The sequence below is a fragment of the Molothrus aeneus genome, chromosome 16 (genome assembly GCF_037042795.1).
Source record: "Molothrus aeneus isolate 106 chromosome 16, BPBGC_Maene_1.0, whole genome shotgun sequence".
NCBI lineage: Eukaryota > Metazoa > Chordata > Aves > Passeriformes > Icteridae > Molothrus > Molothrus aeneus.
Window position 1 is genome coordinate 8,593,571 of NC_089661.1, and position 27,606 is coordinate 8,621,176.

The 27,606-nt window shown below is 41.8% G+C and overlaps 1 protein-coding gene across 1 annotated transcript; it reads left to right on the top strand.

The window, feature by feature from the left end:
* The first annotated feature begins 4,093 nt into the window (after positions 1–4,093).
* TMC5 (transmembrane channel like 5) lies at positions 4,094–27,215 on the top strand. The gene is made up of 23 exons (XM_066560788.1): positions 4,094–4,174; positions 11,001–11,162; positions 11,678–11,862; positions 12,241–12,345; positions 13,080–13,172; positions 13,912–14,011; positions 14,634–14,706; positions 15,024–15,272; positions 15,416–15,567; positions 16,101–16,248; positions 16,795–16,950; positions 17,494–17,660; positions 18,279–18,357; positions 18,727–18,824; positions 20,476–20,571; positions 21,145–21,220; positions 21,815–21,948; positions 23,090–23,263; positions 23,655–23,733; positions 24,062–24,154; positions 25,211–25,312; positions 25,606–25,651; positions 26,499–27,215. Exons 2-23 carry the CDS (start codon positions 11,089–11,091, stop codon positions 26,597–26,599), a joined length of 2,580 nt encoding a protein of 859 aa, XP_066416885.1. The 5' UTR covers positions 4,094–4,174; positions 11,001–11,088; the 3' UTR covers positions 26,600–27,215.
* Positions 27,216–27,606: the final 391 nt, after the last annotated feature.

Consider the following 27,606-nt stretch of genomic DNA (forward strand, 5'->3'; position numbering starts at 1 on the left):
TTGGCTTGGAAATTAGTTTCAATGTCTTCCGTCAGTATTAACTGCCCGTGCTGGTGTTGGGTGCTGTAAAAACTTACAAACTCCGATACTTTGTCAACTCTCATTAGGTCACAAGCCCCAACTCACAGCTTGTTCTGGGGCTGGACAAAGTGGCGCAGGCTGCAGTGGAAACAACACACCTTTACTCTTGAATGTGAAAACTTGGTGTGAACTGGAGCAAATAAAGTCAGTAGATGCTGAACCTTTTTTCCATCTGAGAGCAAGGCGTGGGTTTTGTGTGAACTTGTAGAAAACGTCTCAGAGAGACTTATTTCTTGGAACAATTCTTGCCTTTTGTGTGGAAATAACAGCATATGTGACAAATAAAGACTTGAAACCTTCAGAAGCCTCAAAAGCCTTACGTGGAGGGGAAAAATTATTTCTAGCCTTTCTTACTTTATTCTACTGATAGTTAAAAGATAACCAGATTTGTCTGAATATTCTTAATGCACTTTCTGCAGTAGTTTTAAAAATAAGTCATTATTAGGCTTCAGAATGCTGAATCAGACACAAATGAGCATGTTTCTTCTCTTAGCTGTGTCATCAGCTCAGATATGTTTTTCAAGTTGCTTTGCTAGCAACAATCTATGTAGGTAATCTGTTTTCATAATAAAACCATAAAATGTTGTTGATAAAAATAAAAGTTCTCAAAGTAATTTAGATTTTGGTGTTTGTAATCTGTTCACCAGCAGAGGTGAAAGGTATATCTTAAGGGGAATTGTTGTGAAATACACACATGGAATTAAGCACAGCAACTTCCTTATTGCATTGAATGGCTTAAAAAACCAACAAAGAAACACACCATGGAGGTGCTCTTGCCTTCGTGCTGGCAGGTTTATCTTTGACAGTTGGACTTGATTATCTCAAAGGTATCTCCCAGACTTGATGGTTCTACGGATTCTATAACTAATACGGATTTTTAGCTGTTTTTGATGAGAACAACATATAACTTGCCCTCATCCTTCTATGACTCATTCTGGAGACCTATTACTTTTTTCCCTTCTCCTTTTCAGAGATTTCAGAGATCAGGATGGTCTTTGCCAGGTGGGATTTTTTCCTATAGCAAAGGCTGATGCTGTGAGTGTCAGCAGGATCGGGGTGTTGGTGACAAAGCTGGACACCTCAGTGTTACACATTTGCACAGGTGATTGTGGTTCCTGGGTTGAGTGCCACATTTCATGGGATTCATTTAAACAACTCCCAGCTGATCATTCTGAAAAACTCAAGGGATGGAAAATAAAACTCCTCAGCAGCATTCCTGAAAAATCATGTAGTGTTGTTGAGCATTCGTGCTGAGCGTGTGATTCATGTGCTGGATGAGAATGTGCATTTGTACCCACTGTTACTGGTGCCTTGAAGCCACCCAAGCATGGGCTGGCTTTGTGTGGCCCTAAATAGGAATATTTACAGGGTACAGCTGCCCTGGGGTGTCATCTGGGGTGGCAGTTTCACTTTTTATTTATGTTTCTTTTTTTACCATGAAGAATACAAAGAGGAAAGGTGAACAATACACTTGAGGTTAATGAGACGGTTTCTGAAACTCTGTGTTCTAAAGAAGTATTGTGTTAATGATCCCATGAGAACAAATTTAAATAAAGTTTGGAGGAATTGAAACAAGATTGACTTCCCCAGGAATTTTGTGAGAACATTCTTTAATGTTATTTTTTTTTTCAGTTGAGAAAGCTTTTATGACACTTGGAAATGTTTCAATGAATTTTATGGATCACAGCAATCCCAGGTGGAAAAACAGGAAGACAGACATGCTGGGGAGGAGAGAATGGATGATTCTACCAGAGCACAACAGTCACATGCAGGGAATGCAGTAAGTTCCACTTGTATATCATTTGTCCAGTGTTCCTTATCCACAAAAGCAGCATCTCTGTCTGTGCTGAGCATGGAAGCCAGTGCCATGTTCTGTTTCCCAGGATGTTGGAGAAAGGTCTGTCACATTTAGTAACACCATCCATTTCCAGGACAATTTTTCTTTTGTGTCATTCCTCTTCCTAATGCCACAGCTCAAAAATGCTTCTAAGCATTCAGGGAAATTCTGAGTGATTGCTTTAATTTTGGGGGATCTCATGTTTCACTACCCTGGTAGCTTGTGCTGTGGCCTGTGCGTCGTGCAGGCAGCTCTGGGGCAGTACTGGAGATCTGCAGACAGGTCCTCTGCAGCCATCCCAGGAATGTTGCTTAGGGCAAAACCTAATCTTAAAGCAGCATTAGAAAACTCACTTGAGTCTGGTAGAATGTGTCTGGTACAGGATAAACACGTTTTACTGAGTTCAGGAGCTGGAAAAGCACTGGTCATTTGGTAAAAGTCAGCAGTTACACCAGCACAGCTTCTGAACACAGAGCAGATTGATTTATCACCAGTTCCCTGCTGGCATTAATCCGAAGGCTGACAGGGGCATTTTTCATCTGTTTGCATTTTTAGTCTTGCTGACCAGAGAAGTTAATTAGGAATGGTTGGTAGAAGTCTGAAGATGTGTGGTTTTCTGGGGAGATAAAATATGCCAAAATGGCATAAGAAGCTATATCAACACAGAAGCAGCTGGGGGGGGGGGGGAGTCTGTAATCTATACAGTATTAGCAAAAAGGAAAAAGGCAGGCCACAGGTGTGGGACAGCAGAGCCAGCCTTTTCCTTACCCTGTTTCCTGCTTTGTTTGTGCCCACCCAGTGGTGGCTATTTGGCCCTTTAATTCAGTTTGAGTATGCTCCTGCTCCAAAGCATTGGCCTTTGGGAAGGGCCCTGGCAGTGCCTGCAGGGTGCTGGGGGATCCCTGAGTGCAGCTGCAGTGGAGTGAGGGAAGGTGAGGCAGGCATCCCTGCTGAGCTGCTGTGGGATAGAAATTCATGTCAGAAGCACCACCCCAGCACTTTGTTGGCTACTCTGTGTTGCACCCTGCCTGATGCTCAGCTGGAGTTTAGTCCAGTCTGTAGTTTTTCATACCTCTGCATGAAATGGGTAGAAGAAGGGAAAGGAGAAAGGCAAGAGAAATCAGTATCTCTTGTGTCAGACTAGAGGAAAACTCTTTCTAGTTCATACAGAGTACAGGAAGGGCTGGTGTTAAACACCCTGTCCAGGAATTGTGGATTATGCTAGAGAACATATGCTGGAGTTCACTACAGTGAACTAATTTTTCACCCTTAGAAGAGCCTTCCTTTAATTCAAGTAAAAATATATGAGGAAAGATTGTTCCTTTGCTTTACAAGTGATTAATCCAGCGATAAAGGAAATGCATCCTGTGTCTGAAAACTCTTTCTCTCTGTCCTTTTATTGTGGTGTTGTTGCTATCCCAGGCCAAAAGAAAGCATGTTTAAATTCGTGGGAGAAGGAGAGTGAACATCTTGGAGTTCGAAGAGAAACGTAGCAATGTGTCGCACGGTAGGTAACAGCAAAGAACTTCGGGGAGTTGTTTTTGTTGTTTTTCTGTCTCTTGAGCTGTACGAGCAGGACCTCAGCTCCCCTTTCCGGGGGAGCGTTTCCGCGCACATCCCGTTCGGGGGAAAGGGAAGGGAAGGGAAGGGAAGGGAAGGGGAGCCGGCGGCCGCAGCGGGTCCCCCACACGGGGACCGAAGGCGGCGCCGGGCGGCGGGAGGGGCGGCCGGCGGGGCGGGGCTGTGGCTCCCGGGCACCTGGAGCGGGAGAGGGGGGCCGGGCAGCCTCTCCCAGCCCAGGAGCGAGGTAAGCGGCCGCAATGGGCAGCTCCGGGGCTCTGCGTCCCGGAGAGGCTGGGCAGGGCCGGGGGCAGGGTCCGAGGGGGGCCCGGTGGGGCGGGAGGAGCCACCGCAGCCCCGACAGGTGCTGCCGCTTCCAAACGGCTGCTGCTCACTTGGAGTGATGGAACCGTAAGAGTCGGACTGCGGGGATGTCAGGAGCGTACTCGGTTTCTGCTCGCTGCAAGGTGAATATCCGCCCAGGGCTTGGTGTCAGCCCTGCTGCACGAACAGCGCCTCACAGCTTTATCGGCCCGTTGGTCACATCCGAGCTTCCTCTGCCTTCAGCTGGACGGGCTGGTCTCATGGGAGAACCGGCCGCACTTCCCTGAGGTGTTTAGCCAGTGTGTCACCCTCTCTCTGAGGTGACGGCACCTGGCTGCGATCACAGCCCGGAGCGTGGCATTTCAGTTTGGTGTAAGTTGCGTGTTGGGTGTTCTGCTAGCTAGTGAATGGATGTGGCTCTGTACTTTCCAGGTTGTGAGTTTTTTTGTGTTCCAGGTTGTAAGGTTTTTGTGTTACAATAGGTAACGGGAATTTGTGTTAAATAAGTGGGGAAAATCTCGGGCTTCAGTTTTCGTGTTCTTTGTGGTGCTTCACTCTGTTACTCCCTCAAAACACACAGACTTACTCTTTAACCTACAAAGGCTGAAACGTTTTTATGCAGAATACTTAATGTACATCTAAAAGCCAATCTTCGTGTTCTGGATTTTATTGCTGAGCTGCTGTCATTAGTAATGCTCTGTTAGGAAAGCAAACCTGCGAAAGCAGGGGCACTGCACGGGAGCTGCGCTGACTTCTGCTTCCCCCTTCTGCCTGAGTGTCACCACTGTCCCCTCTGCCAGCCCTGCCACCCTGTCCCCTCCCGCCCGGCCCTGCTCTGGTGGCAGAAGCAGCCGCTCAGTGGCTCCGCAGCCACGTTCAAGGTGCGACAGTTCAGGTGAGGCCGCGTGTCCGTCCCTGCCCGTGCGGCACAGCCAGTGCAGGATGAGGGAACAGCAGGCTGCAGGTGATAAGGAATGCAGTTGAAACGGCACTTCTGCTGGGCTGATATGTCAATACTCCACCCAAAGCAATTCATCTCTATTTTGAAGTGGGGTTTTTTTGGTTTTGGGTTTAGTCTTTTAGTGGTTTTTTGTTCTGTTTGTTGTTTTTCCCCCCAAAGTAATTTTGTCAGAAGGACTGTGGTGGTGTTTGAAGGTCCCAGGATTCTCATCTCTTCCCCAGGATGAGGGAAGAGATGAGAATCTTGACTTCATGATTCAGAAGGCTGATTTATTATTTTATGATATCTATTATATTAAAAGAAAATGATGTGCTAATACTATACTAATGAAAGAGAAAGAGAAAGGAGACATCAGAAAGCTAGAAAGGAATGATAATAAAATCTTGTGACAGACCCAGAGTCCGACACAGCTGGCTGTCATTGGCCATTAATTAAAAACAATTCACATGCAACCAATCAAAGATGCACCTGTTGGTAAACCCATCTCCAGACCACATTCCACAGCTATCACATAGTTATTGTTTACATTTCATTTCTGAGGCCTCTCAGCTTCTCAGGAGAAAAATCCTAGTGAAAGGATTTTCATAAAATATGTCAGTGACAAAGGACTTTTACCCTGGAGAGTGATAAACTGCTGAGGTGGTGTGGTATGGCTGCATGAGCAGGTTTAAGAGGAACTAGAACTTTACAATGGTGTCCTCTTCATGTGTTGGTGAAAAAGTCCCTAATTGCTGCTTGTATAGTCCACAGGTTGTTTATGTTCATTGTAGAATACACCCTTAACATGACAGTAGGCTACACTGGATTTTAATGGAGCTGCATTTTGTCTGGAAAATTAAAAAGTATTCAGTTTATGTGAAATTATTTGTTAAAAATGTTGAAAACTGCATATAAGGATTTTGACAAAACCAGTTCTCTTCCTTGGACTGGTTCCCCCTAGCAATGTTCTAGTTTCTTGGTATTCCCAATATTCTGACAGATATACTTTTTGTTTTCCCTCAGGGTCCTGTTAAATGCTGCTTGTGCAAATAGTAACAGGACAACAGTACTCGTAAGAGGAAGTTAGGCCACAAATTGCAAAGAGAACAATGCCCTTTTTCAGTCCAGGATCCTTGAGTGTATGCAAACCCTTGTTTATTATCCAAAATGATCATATTTGTAGTCTTCATAAGCTTTTCCACTTGAACTGGTGAATGATACTCCTGTAACTGATACTGCTCATTAAAGTGCAATTTGCAGCTTGCAAGTGGAGAGGTATCCATTGCAAGTGCAGAATAAACACAGCTTTCTTTTATGGCTTTCTTTCAGTCAGAACTGTTCTAGTAAGCAGTATCTCCTAATAGACCTGCTGTTGTTGGCTGCCTTTCCATTCAAAGCAGAAAATTAATTCTAACCAGGTACTCATTTCCTTGTGATTCTTTTTTAGAAATTTAGTCACAAGACTGACTTGCACTGATATGAAACAATTCTTGCTTCAGCCTTTTTTTCCACATAATGGTCACAATACAAGCTAGATAATGTTTTTCAAGGGTTAAAGAAATAATGTAGAGTTCTGTTTCTTATTCTTAATAACCCTGCCTCTTTCTGTCAGGTATACTGTTCCTGTTCTTCAGCTCTTTCTATTTTTAGTAGTTATATATCTCAGTGCTTATGATTTTCCCAATGAATTAAATTTGCCCTTGTGGTCAGATTTAGGAGAATAAAAGCAACAAAGCACCAAACACAGAGAGTTGCTCTCAAAGGAGCCTTCAGGTAAAGGATTAGATCCTTCAAAGTCATTGTCATGTGTACTTCAGTCCACAGGAATAGGGTCTATGGAGCCTTTTGGGTGAAGAAGCAGGGATGTGTGTGGTAGATTAGGGAAAGTACTACAAATTTCACAGAATTAATGAAGTATCTGAACTTTCACCCACTCCCTTTATGCAAAAACTGTATGTGCTTCCACTTAATAACACTTTACTGATCACTAAAATTTAACTACATATTGTAACAATTTTCTAGGTGTTTTTGGAGCATGTTTAAAATGCAGGTTTCTAAACTCAGGTGAAGAAGTAGGAACCTGTCTGGGACACTGCATACACAAAGTAGATGGCAGTCCTTCCCCAAAAACCTTGTCTGAGCAACCACAGGTGATACAAAGGATTTAACTTGCAAAGAAAGTGAACACAATGAAAATACTGTAGTCTTACTATATTGTGAAGGAATTACAAGAGGAATGTTAAATGGAAGGGATAAGGCAAAAAAGTGAGTAGGTGCAGAAAAATGAATTAAGAGTAAATAAGGCACAGTTTAGATTGCTTAAATTGAATTCTAGGTCTAAAATAGCAGAGCTGATGTTGGTTCCTTTAATGGACCCTGCTGACCTCAATGAAACCACCCAGGGAGGCCTGGAAGAAGTGGTGTTTGTTGGTGCTGGTTGGGTACTTTGGCAAGATGCAGTAAAGATAAGTGGCTTTGCTTCCGTGTATGATTCACTTGGTTCCACTGTTAATACATCATTTAGAGATGAGGTTTTCCCCAGTGCAGTGTTTGGTTAGTGTCAGTACACAAGCCCTTTAGATTTTCTGAGAGGCTTTCCTGGTCTCTTGCAAACGTGTTGAAACTGTTGGGACTGAGACAGTGGAAGAGCAGTGATCAGTACTGGAGTCCAGCTGCTGATGCAGAATGGAAAACTCCAGCTTGTCTCTCAAACTCACTTTTGGCTTCCAGAAATCAATCTGGTTCTTTATCATCATGATGTATAGAACATGTTGAACAGGACAAGCATTCATGAATAAAACTTGGGTAACAGTGAAGACCTGTGTAGTCATACCCTACAAAACTAAACAATCTTTGTGGATATAGAGCACATTCAGCCCTCTGAATCACTTCTTCCATGAGTTCTATTTCCTTCATTCAACATTATTAAGTTATCTATGATGCAGTTCTGGAATTCCCAATTTTTATTCCATTTTAAGATGTGTGCAAATAAGATTTACTTAATGAAATCTTTTTTTTACTGAGAGATTACAGGTAAGGAGCGTGAAGGTCTAAATGGCTTTCCTTAAGCTTGATGCCAGGACAAAGTGCTGTTTTGGCAAGACACTCATGTTTGTTTTATTATATTCTACATGAGGATTAGTGTCTATAGCAGAACATTACCTGCACAGGAAGGGATTAAACTAACCTGGAATATTTTGTCAAGGCTGTTAATCTGTGACTTGAAGGCAGTCATTTTTCTGGGAGATGATTCAGAAGTATGAGTCTGCACTGCTTGGAGTTTCCTGGTCTGTATCATTACAGGGTTGAAGGATTTAAGTGGGAAGCACCCGCCCTCCACAGGTCTTCTAACTTATTTACGTATCAATGATCATTAAACCCACTGATCTTAAACGCTGCTATACTCCAGAGAAGGTGCACAGGATTTGTTTGTTTCAGCAAGATAAGTTGCTTGCTGAAATCCAAAAATGTAACCCAAAAGTGGATGCCACTATGCAGAGGGAAAATTTATCAAGATCCTTCTTTGTGTCTTTCATAAATAACCTCTGTCTTCCAGCTATTTTTTTCCCTTCTAAATAATTTTTTTAAGGAAGAACTAAGTCTAAATGTCCTATCTTTTCCTGGAACTATGGTTTGCTGCATTCCATCATAGGGTGAAAAGAGCAAAGAGATGGTTTAGTTTGAGCATTACCTGCTTTGGGTTCTTTCCAGTGAGCTATGACTGGTCAGAAATGTATCAACTGTCAGATTTGAATTTGCCTCTGCATACGTGGAAAATTTACTTCAAGTCATTAAAACTTTGTGAGTGGAGGAAAAACTGTATTTTCAGATGCTGGGTTCAGTGTTAGACTGTAAATATCCCTGTGGATTTTCATAGTGATCCTGGCATGCAGTGCATCATAAGACCCAAGAAAACAGAGTGCATAATGGCAGAGCCAACAGAGAATCTGTCTTGGGCTTTTTTGAGTTTCTGAGGAAGCCTTTATGGATAAGCCTTGAGGTCTCTCAAATGAATAAGAGAAAGAAATGCTGGATAGATTTTCCAGCCAGGCTAATCTGTTTCTTCTGGCTGGTTGATATGGATGGCTGATGCTTTCTGCCAGTTTGCTTATGGGTAATGCTGAGTCTGCACAACCCATACACTTCCATCAAAATGTCTGTGCTCTCTACAGCTCCAATGAGGACCAGGCAAGTTGGCAAACTGTTTAGATCAGTGCTCAGCTTTCCAGCTGCCCTGCTGGCAAACTTCCCAGCTTTTTGGATAGCTGAGTCCAAGAGAGTTGGGTTCCTGGGAAACCAGTTTAAAAAAAAATAGAAAAATGTAATTTTGCACACTCTTCAAAGGGAATTGTCTCAGAATTTTCTTCCCCTGAGAAAGTAATGTTTCCTTATTCAGCTTTTCATTGCAGTTTGAAATATAAACCACATTTATAGGAGGTGTTTAGTTTTCCAAGCAAGTCTTTGCAGAAGACCATGATAATATTTTTCAAGAATCATTTCCATGCTTTTAAATAGAATATAGGGGCAGAATGTACTAATTCCTGAAGGGTTTGTACAGAAGTTCCGATATATTCTGAGCTAGTTCTCAAGAGATCACCGAGAGCTAAGTGCTTCCTGTCAAAGGAAATCTATCTCTTCAGGAGATTTAAGCTTCTCATGACTTTTAAGTAAGAGCCTTGGATTTCTTTCATGAAAGAGCCTTGGATTCATGGGGCATTTATTAAGTCTTTTTGGAGATGAGGAAAGAAGGCTTTGCTAAGTACTCTTGTGCTTTCATGAGAACCTGACTCTGTCTCTGTAGGTGTGAAATTGTTGCCTGAAGAAACACAAGTGTCACTTAGGAGAGATTGTTTCTGGTTTCTTTTTGGCACTTAGGAGAGATTGTTTCTGGTTTCTTTTTGGCAGCAATCACACCCTGTTGTTTGCAGCAGCAGGGTGATGCACTGTGTGCTCCCATTGCCTGGTGTGCTTTTACTGGAGGTGCTGAGTGCCTGGGCCTCAGAGCACCCTTCCTCATGCTGTAATCAAAGTGTGGTCAGAGTTCTGATTCAAATGTTGGACTTTGAATTCAATCAGTCCCTTGCGTTTATAAGCATAATTCTGCAAGTCAGAGTGCAAAACCTGGGCAATGTTTTACAACTACATCACACTGTAGGATTTTAGACTGTCTTCCAAGCTCTTAAAGCATGTAAATGACACAACAGTAATTTAAGAGCTTCTTTTTGCAGAGTAAGATTTTGAAAAGCCCTCAGAAACTAGACACCTTATAATTATCCATTTTGAAGCTACTTTTCATATAATACTTCCTTTGCTACATCACAAATAAAATCCACTGCAAATGAAAAAGTTTGTTGAGACTACTGTTAAATGAGATTCAGCTCTGCTTTTCTAGGAATGGAGCTGAAATAAAAATAGGTTCTGATGGGTTTTACCAGCTTTGCCCTTTATCGTTTATTTTTCCCTTCCCTGCTGTGGAATAGCTTGCCAGCTTAGGAAACTTGCATGGTGCCTTTAAGAAGAAATGCTAAAAATAGTTTCCTTTTTTATTTTGACTATGACTTTTGATTAATTGCAAGAACTGCCTGCTTAATTTGGATTCTCTTCTTCTAATGTAATGTTCCCTTTTTACTGGCTCATGAGGACTCCCATTCAATAAGTTCTAAGTCTGGCTTTTTTAAGATGAAAATGGAGCACTCTGTGAGAAATCTAAACCCAGGCCTATTTAAAGGATTGAGGCATTAAACCATTAGAAGAGCCCTTATTAAGAATAAGTCTCTAGATGTTGTCAGCTCTGTACAAAATCACGGTCCCTCAGGTCCCTTATTCACAACTGGGGCTGAGGGATGCACTGCTAGCAAGGAACAGGGCAGGCTTCACTTCCTCTTTCATTTTGGAAATGGAGTTAATTTTTTTGAGAAAATTTGTGCATTTGGCTTTTGCTGTTTAAGGAGGAGAGAGAGAACTTTATTTTTTCTCAATGTTTTGACATGCTTCTAAAGCCTGGCCTCATTAGTGTTGGGAAAACTTCTGTGTCACTGCAGTTCTGTAGGTTTGGAGAGACCTAACTATAGAGAAATATGAGTTCCTATTTGACCTGCCACTTCTGGTGGACCCCAATTTCCCAATGGTGAGGTGATGAAGTTACAACCACTGCTGATTTATACTGTTTCATGTTATTTGTTAGTAGAATCTTCTAAGTTGCTCAAATGGAGTTCCTTCCTTTTAATTTTTATGCACCTGCATCTGTTTTGTAATCAGGTCTGTAATCAGTGTTCCTTTTTACATGGTAATGAAGCAGTAGAGACAAAAATAAGGAAGATTTCATCCTTCAAACCAAGGACTTTCCATGTCTTATCATTACAATGAAGCCTTTGAAAATCCAGACTACCACTTCTCAGAGACATTGGAAATTGATAGAAGGTGAGTTTATTTAATTTTGCTCTGTAAATTTGCCATAAGAAATATTCATTTATATGCAGAAGATCTTCTCTGGAGTTTTAATTTGTGGATTTATTTGAATCCCTCCTTTATGTTTTCATTCTCAGACAAATTTTTAAAACTGTTACCAGGAAGGCAGCATTCCAAGGAAATGGTGTGTTTACTTTTTACGTGTTGAATGAATTTTAGTTAAATATATTTATGGCATAATGTTGTACATATTTTTTAGTTCCAGTAATTTTTACAGTGGGATATATCCTTGGCTGTCTTTGTTTTCCAAGCCAGTATTCCTGTTTAGTTAGAGTCTAAGCTAACTTCAGGTGGAGAAAATGTTAGCTTCTTAATTAATTTGATGATCAAATCAGAATTATGTGGTTGAAGTTGTAAATACAAACTATGTCTCAGTATCACAGTTTGTTTCATAATGTACTCAAATTCAAGATACCTATTGAGGGTTTTTATGACAGTCAGGATTTTCTTTTTTATTGCTTACACAGGGGGAGCTCTCAAAGGAATCCATTCTCTCACCCAACTCCTTATGATTCATCTCAGTCTGATTACTATGGAGAGCACAGAGGGAGGGAGCAGAACTACCCTGTGGCCATCCCAATGGTTTCCCTGGGACCTGGCTCTGACTACAGCCAGGATTTACCCAGCCCAAGTCCATATGGAAATTTCTCAGGTATGTAATTTCTCATGTGACCAGCTTAGAGAATGCCTGGAACAAATAACACTTGACTCTGTCCTGAGGGAGTCTTGCTGCTCTGCAAAGCTCAACTCTGTAAATATTTTTAGCTTTTTGTTTTTTTAAGCAGTTCGTGTGTTTTATTAGCAAATCCATGGATTGATGTATTAACAGATCAATAAATATTGTCTTGTATGGACTGAGTAAGGTGTTGAGTACTTGGATGTACATTGGGGTGGGACGTGGGAGTTTTGTTGAGGAACTAGGTTGCTGTGTTGGCACTAGATCTGTATTTTGTCATAGGCTTGGCATTCTGTGTCTGTAAATAACCCACAGCCTTTTGCAGCTTTGTGTAACTCTGATTTCCTTCAACAGACAATCTTACCTTTGAGCCTGAGCCAGAACTGACTTACACCCCACTTTCTACCTCCCATATGCTGGATTATCCCTACACTCATGGAATTTCCAGTGGATCAGAGGGTAAGGATTGTGGTGCATCACAATATTGCATGTCAATCTCAGCCTCCAAAAAATCATACTAATAAATATTTTAAAGCCTTCTTTTCAGGTATGAACACCTTCACATAATAAAAGGGGTTATAAATGGGGTTCTTCCACATCAGAGAGCTGAGCTCCACACTGGGATGTGACACTGGGACTGGCCATTATCTTACTGGGAAGGCCAGGCAAGGAAAGCTGTGGCTAAACTCAATTGTGTCATGGCTGGAAGGCAGATGCTTTTCAGGAGTGTAGTCACCTGTTTGAGTAAGTGGATGAAAGGAGGTGGAGAGAGCAGCTGCATTTTGACCTCAGGGAAATGGGAGTTTGGCACATAGAACTTACTCAGCATGAAGGAGTGTGATTCCAAAATGATCCCCCTGAAGGCTGGGGAAGGTTCTTTAAAGAAAGGCCTTGTCTTCTAAGAAGAAAGTCTTGAATAGTGAATGTGTGCATTTGTGAATGGGTTAGATGGAGTTCTCCATGACAGATGAAGACTGCGTTCTGCACCTCTTTTCCAGCATTTGTCTGAAAAAATGCTTGTGCTTGTCAAAGACAACCAGGAAAGAAGTGAGTGGGGGAGTGTGTTTGCATGAAGTTAGTGAGATTAAAGGATGGACTTTTAGCTTGTTCTTGTCAAAGTGAAATTTGAATTTCTTAAGTGAAATTGTCAGGACTCTCTGGGCTTCCTAAAGAACGTGTGTTATTCAATTCAGACAGCTTCGTTCGGAGACGCAACCGAAGACCACCCGATGAGATCTTCATGACTTCTTCCAGCATGCTTGAAACAGACCCAGTGTGCAAGGAAGGTAGGGTTTAGATAAGGGGTTCAGTATTTGACAGTGTCTTGTACAAGGATGGTGTGGTTGGTGCTGCTCTGTTTCTCACCAGAACTGTGTGTACAGCCCTTCTGTGCTTATGGGGACATCTTAGGTTTGTGTTATGGTAGTGATTAATCTTTTATGCTCTCCTAACACACTCAAATCCCATGATAAATGAAATTAAGTGCAGTATGAAGGTGTTAAATTGTAGAAGGAAATGCTAAGCTCTTTATTAGAATTTGTTTGACCAGCTAATAGATTGCTTTCAGCCACTGTGTCTGGAATTAGCATCAAATTCCAATATGCAGAAGCAGCCTGATTGTCAGGTCAGAGAGGGGTGTCTGTGGCCTAGGTAGTGATAAGTAGGGGCACTTAGATCAACTAAACTTACAGAATAAATGAAGCAAAAGTTTAATTTTCAAGTCAATATGTAGCATGATAGAAGTGTAACTATCAAACGTGATCAGGTAGACCAGAATCTTGGAGTTGTGTCAGTATTTAATTTTCCTTTACATGGCAGCTCTTTCTGTGAACATTATTGGACTACTTGCATCTGATTTAGAGTTTTGAGGGAGCTGAAGATATTCTGGGCAAAATAATTAAGTCTCAGCTTACACACCTTGGTAGCAGTATAAATGAGGGATGTTGTTATATCTATTTCTGGTTGTGTATAAAAATTACTGTGTTCTTATCCCCAAATTTTGTTTTTTGTGTGGGTTTGATGCAGAGGAAGATTTAGTTGGAAGTCTTGCAAGTATGTCCAGCAATGAAAGGGTTAAAGCAATCCAGAAGATGCCAAAGACCATGAGACAAAAGAGAGAGATCAGGTAAAAATAAAAGTTTGTGTTTAGTTTTAAAAACATTTACTTCTAGCAAATGTTTACAAACATTTTCTAGAAGTTGCAAATGTTTAAAATTCACATCTAGCTATCAACTATGGGAGTTTGCCATTTGCTGAACTTTGGTTTACCACTTTATGACAAAGTACTTTTTAATGCACTTTTAAAATTTAATGTCTTGCAAGAGAAAATAATTTAATGATGGAGATAAGAAGAATCTCTCACGGTAATATAAAACAGAATATCAAGGTCCTGAGATTTGGTTATAAATGATAACCTGAGATTTATTTTCAAAGGAAACTTGGATGTTGGCCATCAAAAATGGAGAAGAGACCACATGATCTCAACCACCCTTTTGTCTCCTTACAAAATATATGTAAATTCTGCTGCCAGTGTGAGTCAGTGGAGGGGTTAGAACATGCTGTCATAGCAGGGACAGGAGCCAAGGTATCAGCTGATATGAAATGAACCAGTAAGAGCATCTGCACGTGGTACTAATTCTGTTCATGTGCACAGGGGTGAAACTGTATTTGCAGCATCTTCTTTGGCTTCTTGATTCAATTGCAACTCATACTATAATGCTTGTCACCCCTGCCCTGCTCTTCCACAGAAACAAGGTTCTGAAAGAAATAACCAAAAAATCAAGGCATCGTGGTGCTCAGTGTACACAGGGAGTAGCAGTGGTAAGTGCCAGAAACTTCTGTCAGTCACAACAGAGCAAACCACTCTAGCTGCAGTGTTACCACTGCCTCCAGAGGCATCTGGTGTCTCTCTTCATGTTACCAACCAAAGATCCAGTTAATTGCTGCAGTGTTCATTAACAATGACTTGCACTGCAGGAGCACCAGTTCATCATCTTATGGTGCATGGAGTGGGGCAAATCCATTCTTAACTACATTAAAATGTGTATTCTTGCAACATTAAAATGTGAAGCTTCATTCTGTGAAGTTGAGTCCTGTTTGCTTGCTGAGATTCATGCCTCTCCTCTTTTTCCCTGCAGTCATTTCAGAGATTTGGAAATACCCTTTCAGAATGTTTTCAACAACTGCAGCCATGGCACAAGACTCTGAAGATCATTGGTGCTGAGTTTGGAACAAGTGTTCTTTCTTACTTTGTTTTCTTGAAGTGGCTGCTAAATTTGAACATCTTCTCATTCCTCATAAACTTTGGTTTCATCACAATTCCTCAGTTTCTTGCAGCAGAACCAAATAACCTTTCATTCACGGGCCTGGAGCTGCTCACTGGAGCTGTAAGTGTTAAATTTAATCACACCTGTGGTTTCATAATAAGGAATAGGACAGCTCCCACCTCCAGTAATTTGTCTTCAGATTATTATGCTTCCTACCATGGAGGTGATAGCAAATATTCTGAATTATGTCCTTGTCTTTTCAGGGTTATTTTCAACAAACAGTGCTCTACTATGGCTTTTACACCAATGCTACAATCAGTAAAGTGGAGAATGGTCCATCTTACAACATGCAGCTGGCCTATATTTTCACTGTTGGAATATATTTTGTCATCAGTTTTCTTATCTTGTTGTTCAGGTAAACTGACTGTGAATTCCTGTTTCTCTTATATTAAGGGGAAAATACCCACACAATTAAAAACCCCATCCTGCCAACAGTTAGAGGTAATAATTACTTGAGTATGTTTCTGTAAGTCCTTATTTACAGGGGTAGAGTTTAAGTAGAAATTTCTGCTCAAAAGATTGTCTCTAGGAATCAAACCTTTATTACAGAAATTAAAAACAACTGCAAAAGAGTGAAGGACATACAGAGAATCCCATTTCAAACTGGGAATATTGTGATCCCCTTTTGTAAGCTGTTGCTCCTAATATTGTTTCTTATGGATGTGGCCTTCCAGAGGTAAAGATTGTCAGCAACAATCTTGAGATGGAAATGCTAGAATTCCTTACATTAATGTTTATTTTCCACATTGTTGTATGTGACATGCTCTGACATAGGTCCAATAAACTTGTGATGGGATGGAAAAGCTGACAAATCTCCCTCCTTGCCCTGCTGTACAGACTTGATGAATTTCCCTGTTACACATCTGACCAATTTAGTTTTCATTGCAGCATGGCAAGATTCTTCTCCAGGAACTTTGTTAAGTTAACAAAGGCATTCTCTGTGAATGCCAGCAAGCTGCTCTGTACTTGGGACTTCAATATAACCAATGAAAAAGCTGTAAAGCTGCAACAAAAGAATCTCCTCACACAAATAAAGGTACAAACCACAAGAGGCACAAAACTAATGTGTGTTAGTCATTTTGTTAGAAACTGAGTTGTGCATACAAATTTGTGTGTGCACATACAAGTCTCTGGCAGAGTAACACAAGTGTGCTAGTTCTGTACCTAAGAGATTTAAATCTTCCTGACTTCCTGTGTTTCATTTGGTCTGAGCTCCTGGCATTGGCTTAGCTGCTTGTTTCCCTTTTCTCATTGAGCTACATATAAATATTTGTGTGCTTCTGTTCTATTGAAGGAGTTTCTGTGACTATTAAATATTTGCCATACAGAGTATTTGTTCAGGTTTCTCTCCTTCCTGCTATTTAACTATTTTATAAACAAAAGGCAGGCTGGAAATATTTTCTGTGAAACTTGACTTCTAGGACAGGAACACAAAATTGCCCAGTAAATGTTCCTAGGATATTACTCTGCCCATCTTCTAGAGCAATAATCTTTCATTCAGTTTCTCTGGTAGTGCCCTGAAACAAGTTTTGCCTTCTGCTGTTGACTAAGAACATCTTCATCAGGAATTGTTTCTTTGCAGGAAGATCTCACTGAAGTAAACAAAGAAGTTCTAAATTTTTCTGTGAAGGAGAGAGTTGGTCGTATTGCTACTCATCTCCTTGCTTGGGTTGTTTCCCTGGCAACAGCAGTAGCTGCTTCTACTGGTGTTTACTTTCTCTCCATTAATAACCTCGAGGTAAGGCCAGAATTGGCATTTTCCACATAGGTATTTCACACTGAGTGTGAGCACTGCTCTGTTCACTACGAGGAGCACAGGCAGGCAGAGCTGTTGTTACTGCCAGGGCACACACAAATTCTGCTGGCCCTAAGGAGCTGCTTTGCAAGGCCTGCCCCACTGGGGACTGTGGCAAGAGTGAGGGAGATGAGGGGTCTGAGCAAATCTCCTCCTCTCTCCAGCAGCTGTTTGCCTGGGCCCATGGTCAGCTTAGGGACAGTGCATCTGGTGAGAAACAGCAAGAAGCAGCCTCAGCAGGACCTGTCCCTTCTTCCCCAGGAGCTGCTTTGGAGTTGGAGCTCCCACCCTTGGTCCCACATAATTTAGGGGAAGGGGAGAGGGTCACTGTGCTGCTGCTCATGGGCCCCTAAAACATGAGACTCTCCAACCTGAGAACATCCAGGGAGGTGAGCCAGGGGGCTTCCCTGTGGACACACCTTGAGACAGCATTTTGGTTAAGGCTCTAAGTTTGGGTTGTTTCATTATGTTTCTTTCCTCTCTTAGCTGTTTATGAAAGGGTATAGCAATGATCTACAGAGACAAACTGCCATGTTGGTGCTACCTGTGATTGTATCTCTCCTCAACACATTGATCCCATTCTTCTTCTCCTGGGTCGGGCACCTGGAGAAGTTTCAGACTCCTGGACAGCACATATATGTCACTATTATCAGGTATTTCTTGCTGCCACCTCTTAGTGCTTTCAGCCTGAAGTTGTCTGAGTTCTTCTTGATACAAAGTTGTGTCTGGGTGGTGTGGGGCAATAGGGAGCTATGGAGGAGAGTTCATATTCTCCAAAGGCTTCTGTACACTCTTGTCATCATGACCTTTTGTCTTTCATGAGCTTCTGGGATGTTATATCTGTGCATGAGGATGAGGAATGGTTTCCCTGTCAGCTGGGTGCACTGTGACACTGGGCTTGTAGCACTCCTTGATGGCCCCTGGGCTGTTGGCCCCTCCCCAGGAAAGGAAGGGTAACAGACAGAGGACTGAGGTCATCTCACTTAAAAACAGATGCCTGGAATTCACCCTGCCTAACCCCTGGTGTCCCTCATCCCTCCCTCCCCTGAGGAGCCCCCACAGCCAGCCAGCAGCCTGTTAAGCAGATGTTGTGCCAAGGTTGTCATGCCCAGCTCCCCTCCTTCCAGGACAATAGAACAATGCCACACCTGAGCTCCCAGGAGAGCCCTGGCACTCTGCAGTGCCAAGAGGAGGTAAAAAGTGTAACCAGTGGTCATCCTGCCATCACTCCCTCCAGCTATGGACCAGTTACTGTTACTTCTTCTTTTTAGAAATACCATCCTGAAAATGTCAATTGTTGGAATACTGTGCTACTACTGGCTGAACATCGTGGCTACCTCAGAGTCACAGGTAAAGTTTCAAAACACAAATCTCTGACTTGCAGTGCCAGGTTAGGAACCACTTGGATAAGAGACTTGCTTCAGCAAAGAGAAGCACATGGGGTGTCGTGGGAAGCTGAGTTTCTTACCCTAACAATTTTTATTAGCAACTTGAGAGAAATCAAGTCTAGAAAAAAATGAATGGCCCAGCTCAGGTCTCAGCTGGATGGCAGCATTGTTCACTGAGAAGTCAACCATGATTTGCCAGGCTGCTAGAATGTATTTGATCAAGATTTCAGATCTTTGATCAAGTTTCAGATGCCCAAGCATGTGGGAACAATGTTTAAATGGCATCATTTTTAAATTCTAATTTGATTTTTTTTTCTTCTGTTTCTTAAAGTGCTGGGAAACTTTGGTTGGCCAAGATATCTATCGTCTTGTTCTAGTTGACTTCATATTTTGTTTGCTTGGCTCTTTCTTTGGAGAGTTTTTACGAAGGTGAGTACTACTTTTCTAATCTCCTTTTCATTCATTAACCAAAGATGTGATCTGTTTTCTCCATGTGAGAAAAGTCCAGCAGAAGCATGGCTGTGGCACCACTGAAGTTTCCTTGATTTTCCCTACCAGGCAGAGTCTCTGTGTACATGCCTTGTGTCTATTGCTGTTCCTCCTTAGAAGGAGGTCAGTGTGTCCTTTTTCCCTTTGGAGAGGGAAGCACATGCAGGAGGGAAGCCACATTCTACTCTCATGGATTTCCTGAGGCTGAGGTGACAATCAGTTGTCTCAAGCACAAATCCATCTTCTCTGCATAAGCATGGGCACACTGCTGCCTTTCCTTGGTGTACCCACTGTGATTTTTTCCTTCTCAGTTATGTCACTACAGTGTCCACAAGTTTAAATCTGATTTTATCAGTCTTATTAAGCATATAATGAGTCTCTCAAAGGTAGAGGTCTCCAGCATGATAAATGAGAAAGTATTGTGGACTGGATGTAAGGAAAAAGTCATTTACTTCTGTCATCTATTGTGTGAACCTTCTTAATGCCAAACATTGCTTATAGCTTAGGCAGTATTTAAGTGCTTGCCAGCTCTGCAGAGCATTTAGATCCCTGGCCATACTTTTGTGTAGGAGATCCATTGTTTGCTCTCTGCCCATGATTTGAACAAGACTGGTTTACAAGGTAGGGCTTTGTTAACTTCTTCTTTAGTTTACACAAGACAATGTTGAGAAGTTCTTGAGGACTTTTCCTCCACAGCTCTTGCCAGTGTACTTTAATCCTCCCGTTCTTGTGTTCGGTAGGAAACCACCTCCCAGCAGAAAGTCACAGAACTAAAACTGCAATGTCAGCTGTGAGGAATGGCCTCTCATAAGCTGGGCAGAAGCACCTGACGTAGACATGTGAAAGGTTCAAAGTACAATTGCTTGTATTTAATATTTTGTGCTCAGAGTAACCTCCTGAAAGCCCAGCTCTGTTGGTGAAGTAGTTGATAAGGTGGTATCAAGATATGATAGTTACCAAAATCCTTATTGCTCTCGCCACAACAAGCAAAAAACTGTTTCCCCAGCTCAGGAAAACTGAGGTGACTAAAAGGGATTGTTGGTCCTCAGTAGGAATCCTCTCAGTACTTGCTTACCTGTCTGTTTCAGCTCCTTGCAACCTCAGTTAGTTTGAAGTAGGATGTATTTGAGGGTACATTAAGAGTATCAGTGTACAAATTTCATTTTTTTTATTAATGATTAAAATTCTCAGGACCTGAAAAAGCTGTTACAGTTTTGTTCTGAGGTCCCTGGACATTTCAGCTGCTTTAGCAGAAGAATACTTGTGCTTAAAGCAACAAGTAGTTACTATAGTATAGATATGTACTGATGCAGTAGGAAATCCTTGTTGGTTCTCTGTTTCAGTTGTGTGCAACATATACTAGGTCTTACTTCAACCCTCCTTTATTTTACAGGATTTTTTTTTTGCCAAATTGATTCATTTTTGCTGCGCTGTCTAATGAACGAGTTGTGGCTTCTTTGCATGACAGTAATGCAGCCTCTAAATAATTTGTCACAGATGCTTGTTTTCAGAAGGTCATTTACAGGGATTTCTACAGAGGACTTTATCATTTAGCAATTGCTGTTGTACTATAGGTTTTTTTTCTCCCCAGAATTATTGGAACTACAGTCTGTGTGAGCCTGGAGCTGCCAGAATTTGATATTGGACGAAATGTTTTAGATTTGATCTATGCACAGACTTTGACCTGGTAAGTGTTACATTTACAGCCAAAACTTCATTTGCATGTAGAACTATCATGGAAAAAATCTTATTCTGATGTTTGTGGGTGTTTCCCAGAAAGAACAGGATAAATAACTGGGAGATGAGCTGTTCAGTGCCTTTGGTAAGGATTGTGACTTGCCAAAGTAACAATACCTTCAGTCAGTAATTTACCTGGTGGCCACCTGGTCTGGGAGAAACCCGATAGGTTCCTGTAGGAATATCCTGGAGTTTTGTTTACTTCCTCACAGGGATGATGTTCTTGATGAAATGGTCTCAGTATTAAATGCTGGAAAAGATGCCTTATTTCCTAGAATGAGTATGTTACTCCAGTTATAAGAGGGTTCTGCAGATCTGTACATAACATGTGTATTTGAAATTGCATATTTTCAAAGGTGGACTTACTGTAAGAGGATCAAGGGTAATAAAATCACATTTCCAACTAATCCCACACTATCTGTATATGAAGTTACTGTGGTATTTTTCTGCTTTCAGTGCACTGAGAACTGAATGGTGACTAGTGAAGATGTAACTTTTTTCTCCTATAAATCCTTCCTTGTAGGATTGGTATCCTGTTCTCACCTCTGTTGCCTGGTATCCAGATGATAGCATTTCTTATAGTATTTTTTGTGAAAAAGGTAACAAACTTTGTATGTATTCATCATAAATAATAAAGTAGTAAAATTAAACTGGAGAATTAACAGTGGGCGAGTGCATATGTCAATATAGACACTCAGCCTGTGGCTGGGACTTTGGCCTCTCAGTTACTCCCCAGCAACTCCCCTCTGTGAAGTTATCTAGGTGTAAGCAGGGTGATTCAGATGAAGATCATGGTGGAAATGTCTTTTTTTCAGAATTGTTTGTCTTGGTACTATGACCAGATGAGAAGTTGTTTGTTAGGTTGTGAAGCAGTTTGTAGTGTTGAATGTAGAAGAACAAAGCTGTAGGTGGAAAGATGGATTAAAATTTCCCTGAACCATGAGTTTGCATATGCTACAAAAGCAAACTCTACCCAGCAGACTTCTGAAGAACCCATCAGAACCTCATTTTGCTTCTTACTATTTTAAGACTATATTATTGAAGTTTTATAAAACTACACTTTATCTATCAAATTCACATAGAAGTTGGTCTTGGAAATTTCTGATAGATGCTATTTCAGCAATTTCAGATTGACTTAAACCAAGTTGAAGTGGCAGGTAGCAGCATTCCAAAGTACCTTCCTCTCTTTAAAGGTCAGTCTGATGAGGAATTGCCAGCCCCCTCGCAAAGTCTGGAGAACTGCTCAAATGACCACATCCTTCATTTTCCTGCTCTTTTGTCCTTCCTTCCTTGGAGTCCTGTCTGTCATTGGAGTCACTGTCTGGAGGTATGGAAGATCACTGGCATCCAGGCCTACTCAATTGGGCTGTGTGACCTGATACCAGGCAGAGGAGTGTGCATTTCTCTATAAAAGAAGTTGTATTAACTGCTGGTGGAAGGTTTCAGGTGTTCATGAGTTGTTCTGTACTCTGAAAACAAGATCTGCTCTGTGAGCTTGTGAGAATGTGACTCACTGAGTAACTTGTCCCATGAGGAAGTGGGAGGAGAAATAAAGTTTTGGATTCCTGTTTAAAGGCATAAAATTCTACTTTTCCTCCTCTTAAAAAAGTTTCTGTGACCAAGTCCTAGTTCCCAGCTTACTTAGAGTATAGGGGATTCTGGGTCTGCAGCAGAGAAACACCTGGGAAAACTCAGTTGAGATCAGCTTCTGGATTATTTCTGAACTTCAGAGGCTCTTTCTGCAGGCAGGCTGACCCTGTAGTAATGCATCTGGGTTGTTACCAGTATTTCAAAGCTGCTTTGGTTCTGTGTGTGTGACTCTGGTCACAGGAAGGAGGGCAGCATGGATACACTTTTCTCTTGACAATAGTCAGCAACATGATTTTGGTATTTAGTGAGACACATGAAATCAGATGGGATGAAAGCTGTCAGAGCTATCATTTCCTGAGGGCAAGTGGGAAATTCAGACTGTCTGGAGTGGTTCAGTTTCAAAGCAAACACTTTCCTTTTTCAGTCTACCTGACAATGTTAATTCTTACAATGAGCTGTCTTATTTTACCACCTTCTGTTGTTACTGAAGATCTGCAGTGACTCATGTCCCTGAAGGCAAGGTGAAATGATTTCACCTTGTGGTGAAATGTTAAAAAAATCCAGTTTTTCAATTTCCTGTAGTGTGTGCTACAGTGATTGACAGGTTATATTTATGTCAAGGTTGTGCTTACAGGGCTTGGTGCTGATCCATTGCAGCAAGGACTCATGTCTCACTGCATTGTCTGGGGTGGGCATTTAATGGCTGGAGAGGAACACAAGTTAAAAATGAAATACAGATCATGGAAGTACCCTGGGAGTCCAAAGACATTAGAGGGCTATAGAAAACTGAGGAGCATCTTGATGTACAAAATTACAATATTAACTAATTCACTGGCTAACATACAAAGCTTTAAGTAGCTGTTTTCCCACAATCTCAGGTTAAAACCTTCAGAAGAATGTGGTCCTTTCAGAGGTTTGCCTTCCATGTATGCTTCAGTGGATGAGTGGATACAGATACTGGAAAGCTACACTGTCTCAAAATGGGTAGTGTGGATCTACCACAATTTAATTTCAAGTGAACTTTTCTTCTTCATCATCTCTACTGTTGTACTGTAAGTATCTGCTAATGAAAAGAACTAGAAAAAGGCCTTAAGTGGGAAAAACTGGCAATGACAAAGTCATTTTATGTTATTTTGTTATCTGAAATGCATCTTGTACTGTTGACTCGCTTAAATGACCTCTCATCTTGAATACAAGTCCACAAATTTTTGGGTCTTTTACAAAAGAATGTTTTAAGCAATTTCATGCATTTGCCTTGTTTTAGGCAAATCCATGTGTTTGCCATTCCTTGAGTAATTGTATACATCTATTTTTTGTGTGTGTGTACAGAGATGTGTGTATATAAGTCTTTTAATGGGTTAAAATGAACAAGATACATTTCTATCTAGACACTGACTAGAATAAAGTGCTTATATGATCGACCTTTTGTTTTGTTTTGTTTAGAATTGTTATTTATCTTTACTGGCAAATAATACAAGCAAGAAAGACCATGACCAAACTCTTACGTAACCAAATTTTAAATGTAAGTTTGGCTTTCATTTGTATCTTTTGTATGATTTGGCTTCTGTGTTGATTGTCTCATCCAGCTTTGTGGGGCTGTAACCTGTTTTGTCTATAACTGTGCAAAGGAGGGTGGGAGCCCTTCCTCATGGGAGTTACAGGGAAATCTAACTCACAAAGAGTTGTAGCAAAAGAATTTTATCTTCAAGATGTGTTGCTGCAGCTCCCTCTGTAGACAGATTGTTTTAGAATAGAAGGAATTATCTTGGTCACTGGTTACTTACAGGCCTTGAGCCTCTCAAGGATAATTAGTGCATTCCAGCTAATGATCAAATGTATCTTGACTACAGGCAGGAAAAGATAAGATGTTTCTACTCAAAAAGCTACGAACAGAGCAAAGGGCAAAGAGAAGCTCGTCTGCCCGGGGAGGAAGAGGCCAGCAGGTCAGTGTGACTGCTCAGCTGCTGCTGTTTAATTGCTTGGGGCAGGTCCATGGGGCTCCTCCAGCTGTGCAAACAGCCTGCTGGTTTGGGAAAAGGCTGTACTTCAAACTTCATCTAAATGCTTGCTACTTAACTCCAGACAGCAAAAGGATGCTGTGAATGTTCCCTAATTATTTGTTCCAGGCTGGAATTCAGTCTGGGTATAGAAAAGTCCTTAGCCTCACCAGACATAATTTATGGTTATGAAACTTCAAGAAAACATTCCTAATGTTCATGTGCAGTGATGGTCACCAAAGGGTTTGGTCACACCTGAACCTTGCCTAGGCTAAGGAGGAGGCTGCCTTCCTCCCCAGCAATGGATTTCCTTAGGGGCTTGTGATTTGTGGTTATTTTCAGCTGAGGTAAAACTGAGTGCTTTGACCTAACCCTATTTTAAATCCCATACAACACTGATAACTGAACTTGAATTTATTTTTCAAGGCCGTCCTGCCTGCTGAGCCATCAAACTAGTGCTAAAATGTGGCCATATAGGTGCTGTCTGGTGTTTTTATTTGGGTTGAGTAAAAACTCCTTGACGTAAATACTGATAGAGAAAAAGTATTTGGTAGGTTCCTCTCCTTCCTCCCAAAAAACCAAATCCCCCTGTATGACTGGCTATAATTAAAATGATTACATAAATAAAAAACCAAGAATGGATAATAATTGATATTGATCTGTTGTTAACTATAAATATGTGTGTGATAATACAAATAAATATTGACTGTAAAGAGGTAAGCTGAATATGAGGGACATTTTCTACATCCTGGGGATTTTCAGACAACATCTGCCTGTTTTGAGTGTTAGGAGTGGGACTGCTGAGAGGGAGATTTGTCATCTCCCAAGTGTGGATGTTCTTGTAGTTGTTAAGGTCAGATTTCAGAAGGAGATGCCAGAATGATCTCACTGTGGCTTTAGGAGAAAGGCCATCTCCCTGAGACAAGGGAGATGAGCAGTGCTGACCACACAGTCACAGATGGAAGCCAGATCACAGACTGCTGATGCCAAACTCTTTTTCAGAGAAGCTTCTCTTCATACCACCCATCCATGCAACCTGCCCAGGAGGTGCCATGCTACGCAGAAAGGGCATTTGACAGAAACCAAAACACATCCTACAATGAGGTGAGATGGGCAAAAGAGGGAAATGTAGATTCCCCTACACAGAATCTGGGGTGTGGCATAGGTGATGGGCATATGTGTGGCAAAGGCCTGTATGCATGGAAATAACTTTAAAGACTAACTTGAGCAGATATAAAAACGTGATCAGAATAGCTATTGAACACTCATAATCACAAACCTGCTCAAGACTTGGAGAGCATGGTTTTGTTACAGATAACTGGTATCTTTTCAAATACAAGATAACACACACAGGAGGGAAACCATGACCTAAATCTGCTTGTGAATTTTGTTTTCAGCATCCCTTTTCTGTTGAGATCTCAAGCAACAGTGACTTTCCACCAGGTAAGCAAGTAAGATAAAACACGGGAAACTCTTAAAAATTCAGCTCAGTAAAAATGTTTGATGCACAGACACAGTGTGTGACAGCTGCATGTCAGGGACACAGCATTTTAGCATCTTGTGTATAGAGAAAACAAAATGACTGGGTGTTGCCATCTTACTGCAGGGGTTCCATACTGTTGTCTCCTTATCACAAAAGTTTCAGACCTTCTTGGTGTTTCTCATGGGCAGCTCCTCAGAGCACTGACTCTTTCTTCTTCACAAAGCAGCCACTGACTCCAGCTCCCTTCTCACCCAGCCCATCCCATTCTTTTATAGCATCTTCTTCTCATTGGTCTCAGCTGTGGCCTGTTAAATTCAGGCCTGCTCCTAATCTTTGCTAATTGGCCCAGCTGTAACTCCTTAGGGTAAGATTACTTTCTACACTATCTTTATTTTCTTATATTCTATCCCCCTACAACTGGGCTTGTGGGGTGAATTTTTTCTACAGACTGCTTTTTGCAGCTTGTTCTGTGTTGGAGGTGACTTCTAAAGCCTGACCACCAGCTTCTGTGTACTAGAGAGTGAAATTCCTGGGTAAATGAGCCATTTTGTCTTATGGGAGCACCCAAGAGATAGGCAAGAACTTTAAATCAGTTTAGAAACAGACTTCATGTGTTGGTGTGAAAGGGGGTAGAGTCCCTAGGACATCATCCTGCTCAGAGTAAAATAAGGCCATGGGACCTTGCATGGCAGTCTCAATTCCATGTAACTTCATGGCAAAAACTTGACAGAAGCGATCCCTGCAGAGCAGGGGCCGTTCCGGTGGGGTGGCCGCCCCCTCTAACGCTGTTTGCCTTGGGCCGAGCAGGCGGCGAGCCCAGCCCGTCCCGCGCCGTGGCGCTCGCCCTGCGCGCCCGGGCAGCGGCGCTGGGCGAGGACAGCGACGGCAGCGAGGGATTCCAGCCCTAAACGGGCACGGACAGCGATGGCAGCGAGGGATTCCAGCCCTAAACGGGCACGGACAGCGATGGCAGCGAGGGATTCCAGCCCTGGAGAGGCACCGGCAGCAATGGCAGCGAGGGATTCCAGCCCTAAACGGGCACGGACAGCGATGGCAGCGGGGGATTCCAGCCCTGGGCAGGCACCGGCAGCGATGGCAGCGGGGGATTCCAGCCCTAAACAGGCACGGACAGCAATGGCAGCGAGGGATTCCAGCCCTAAACGGGCACGGACAGCGATGGCAGCGAGGGATTCCAGCCCTGAGCAGGGACAGGCAGCACCGAGTGAAGGCACAGCCATCCTCTCTTGCACTAATGATAAAAGAATCTCTCAAACATCTTTTTTTTACGTCCAAATGGAAGGAAAAAACTGGAAGAACAGGTTCTAAAATGCGTCGGGACTTGGGTTTTTTACTGTGATAGGGAATATCCACCTGCTGGGGTTGTTTTGCAGCAGTGGTGTTGGTGACAGCCTTCCCCCAGGACTGGCATCACCTCGATGCAGTCAGGCTCCCTCCATGTGTTGTTGACTAAATATAAAGGGAATTTGTACCTAACTGTAAATAAAAGTTGTGTGTTTAAAAATATTTTTCTCACAGTTATATTGTTTTACCTGTTTTATCAGCTTTTATCTGCAGTACTGGTTAAATAAGCCGAAGTATATTAAAGTGCAGTTGTTTTTAAAGACTGAAACATTGTAATGGCTGTGAAGTAACTTGTGTGAACTGGGTTCATTTTTCTGAGCCATTTTTACAGTTTATTGCAGTCACTTAAAAGCAGCTTTGAGGAAGCCATCAGAACTAAGAGTGTCTACTTATCAAATTTTCATCTGTGTAAAACTATTGCTTGTAAACTGGAACTTTACATGTCTTTTTCTATAAAGGATTGATTGGAAGTAATACAACTAAGAGTTATTTTTTTATCATACATGACTGTGAGATTTGATGCAGCTTCTTTTTATTCAAGACTACAACTTTG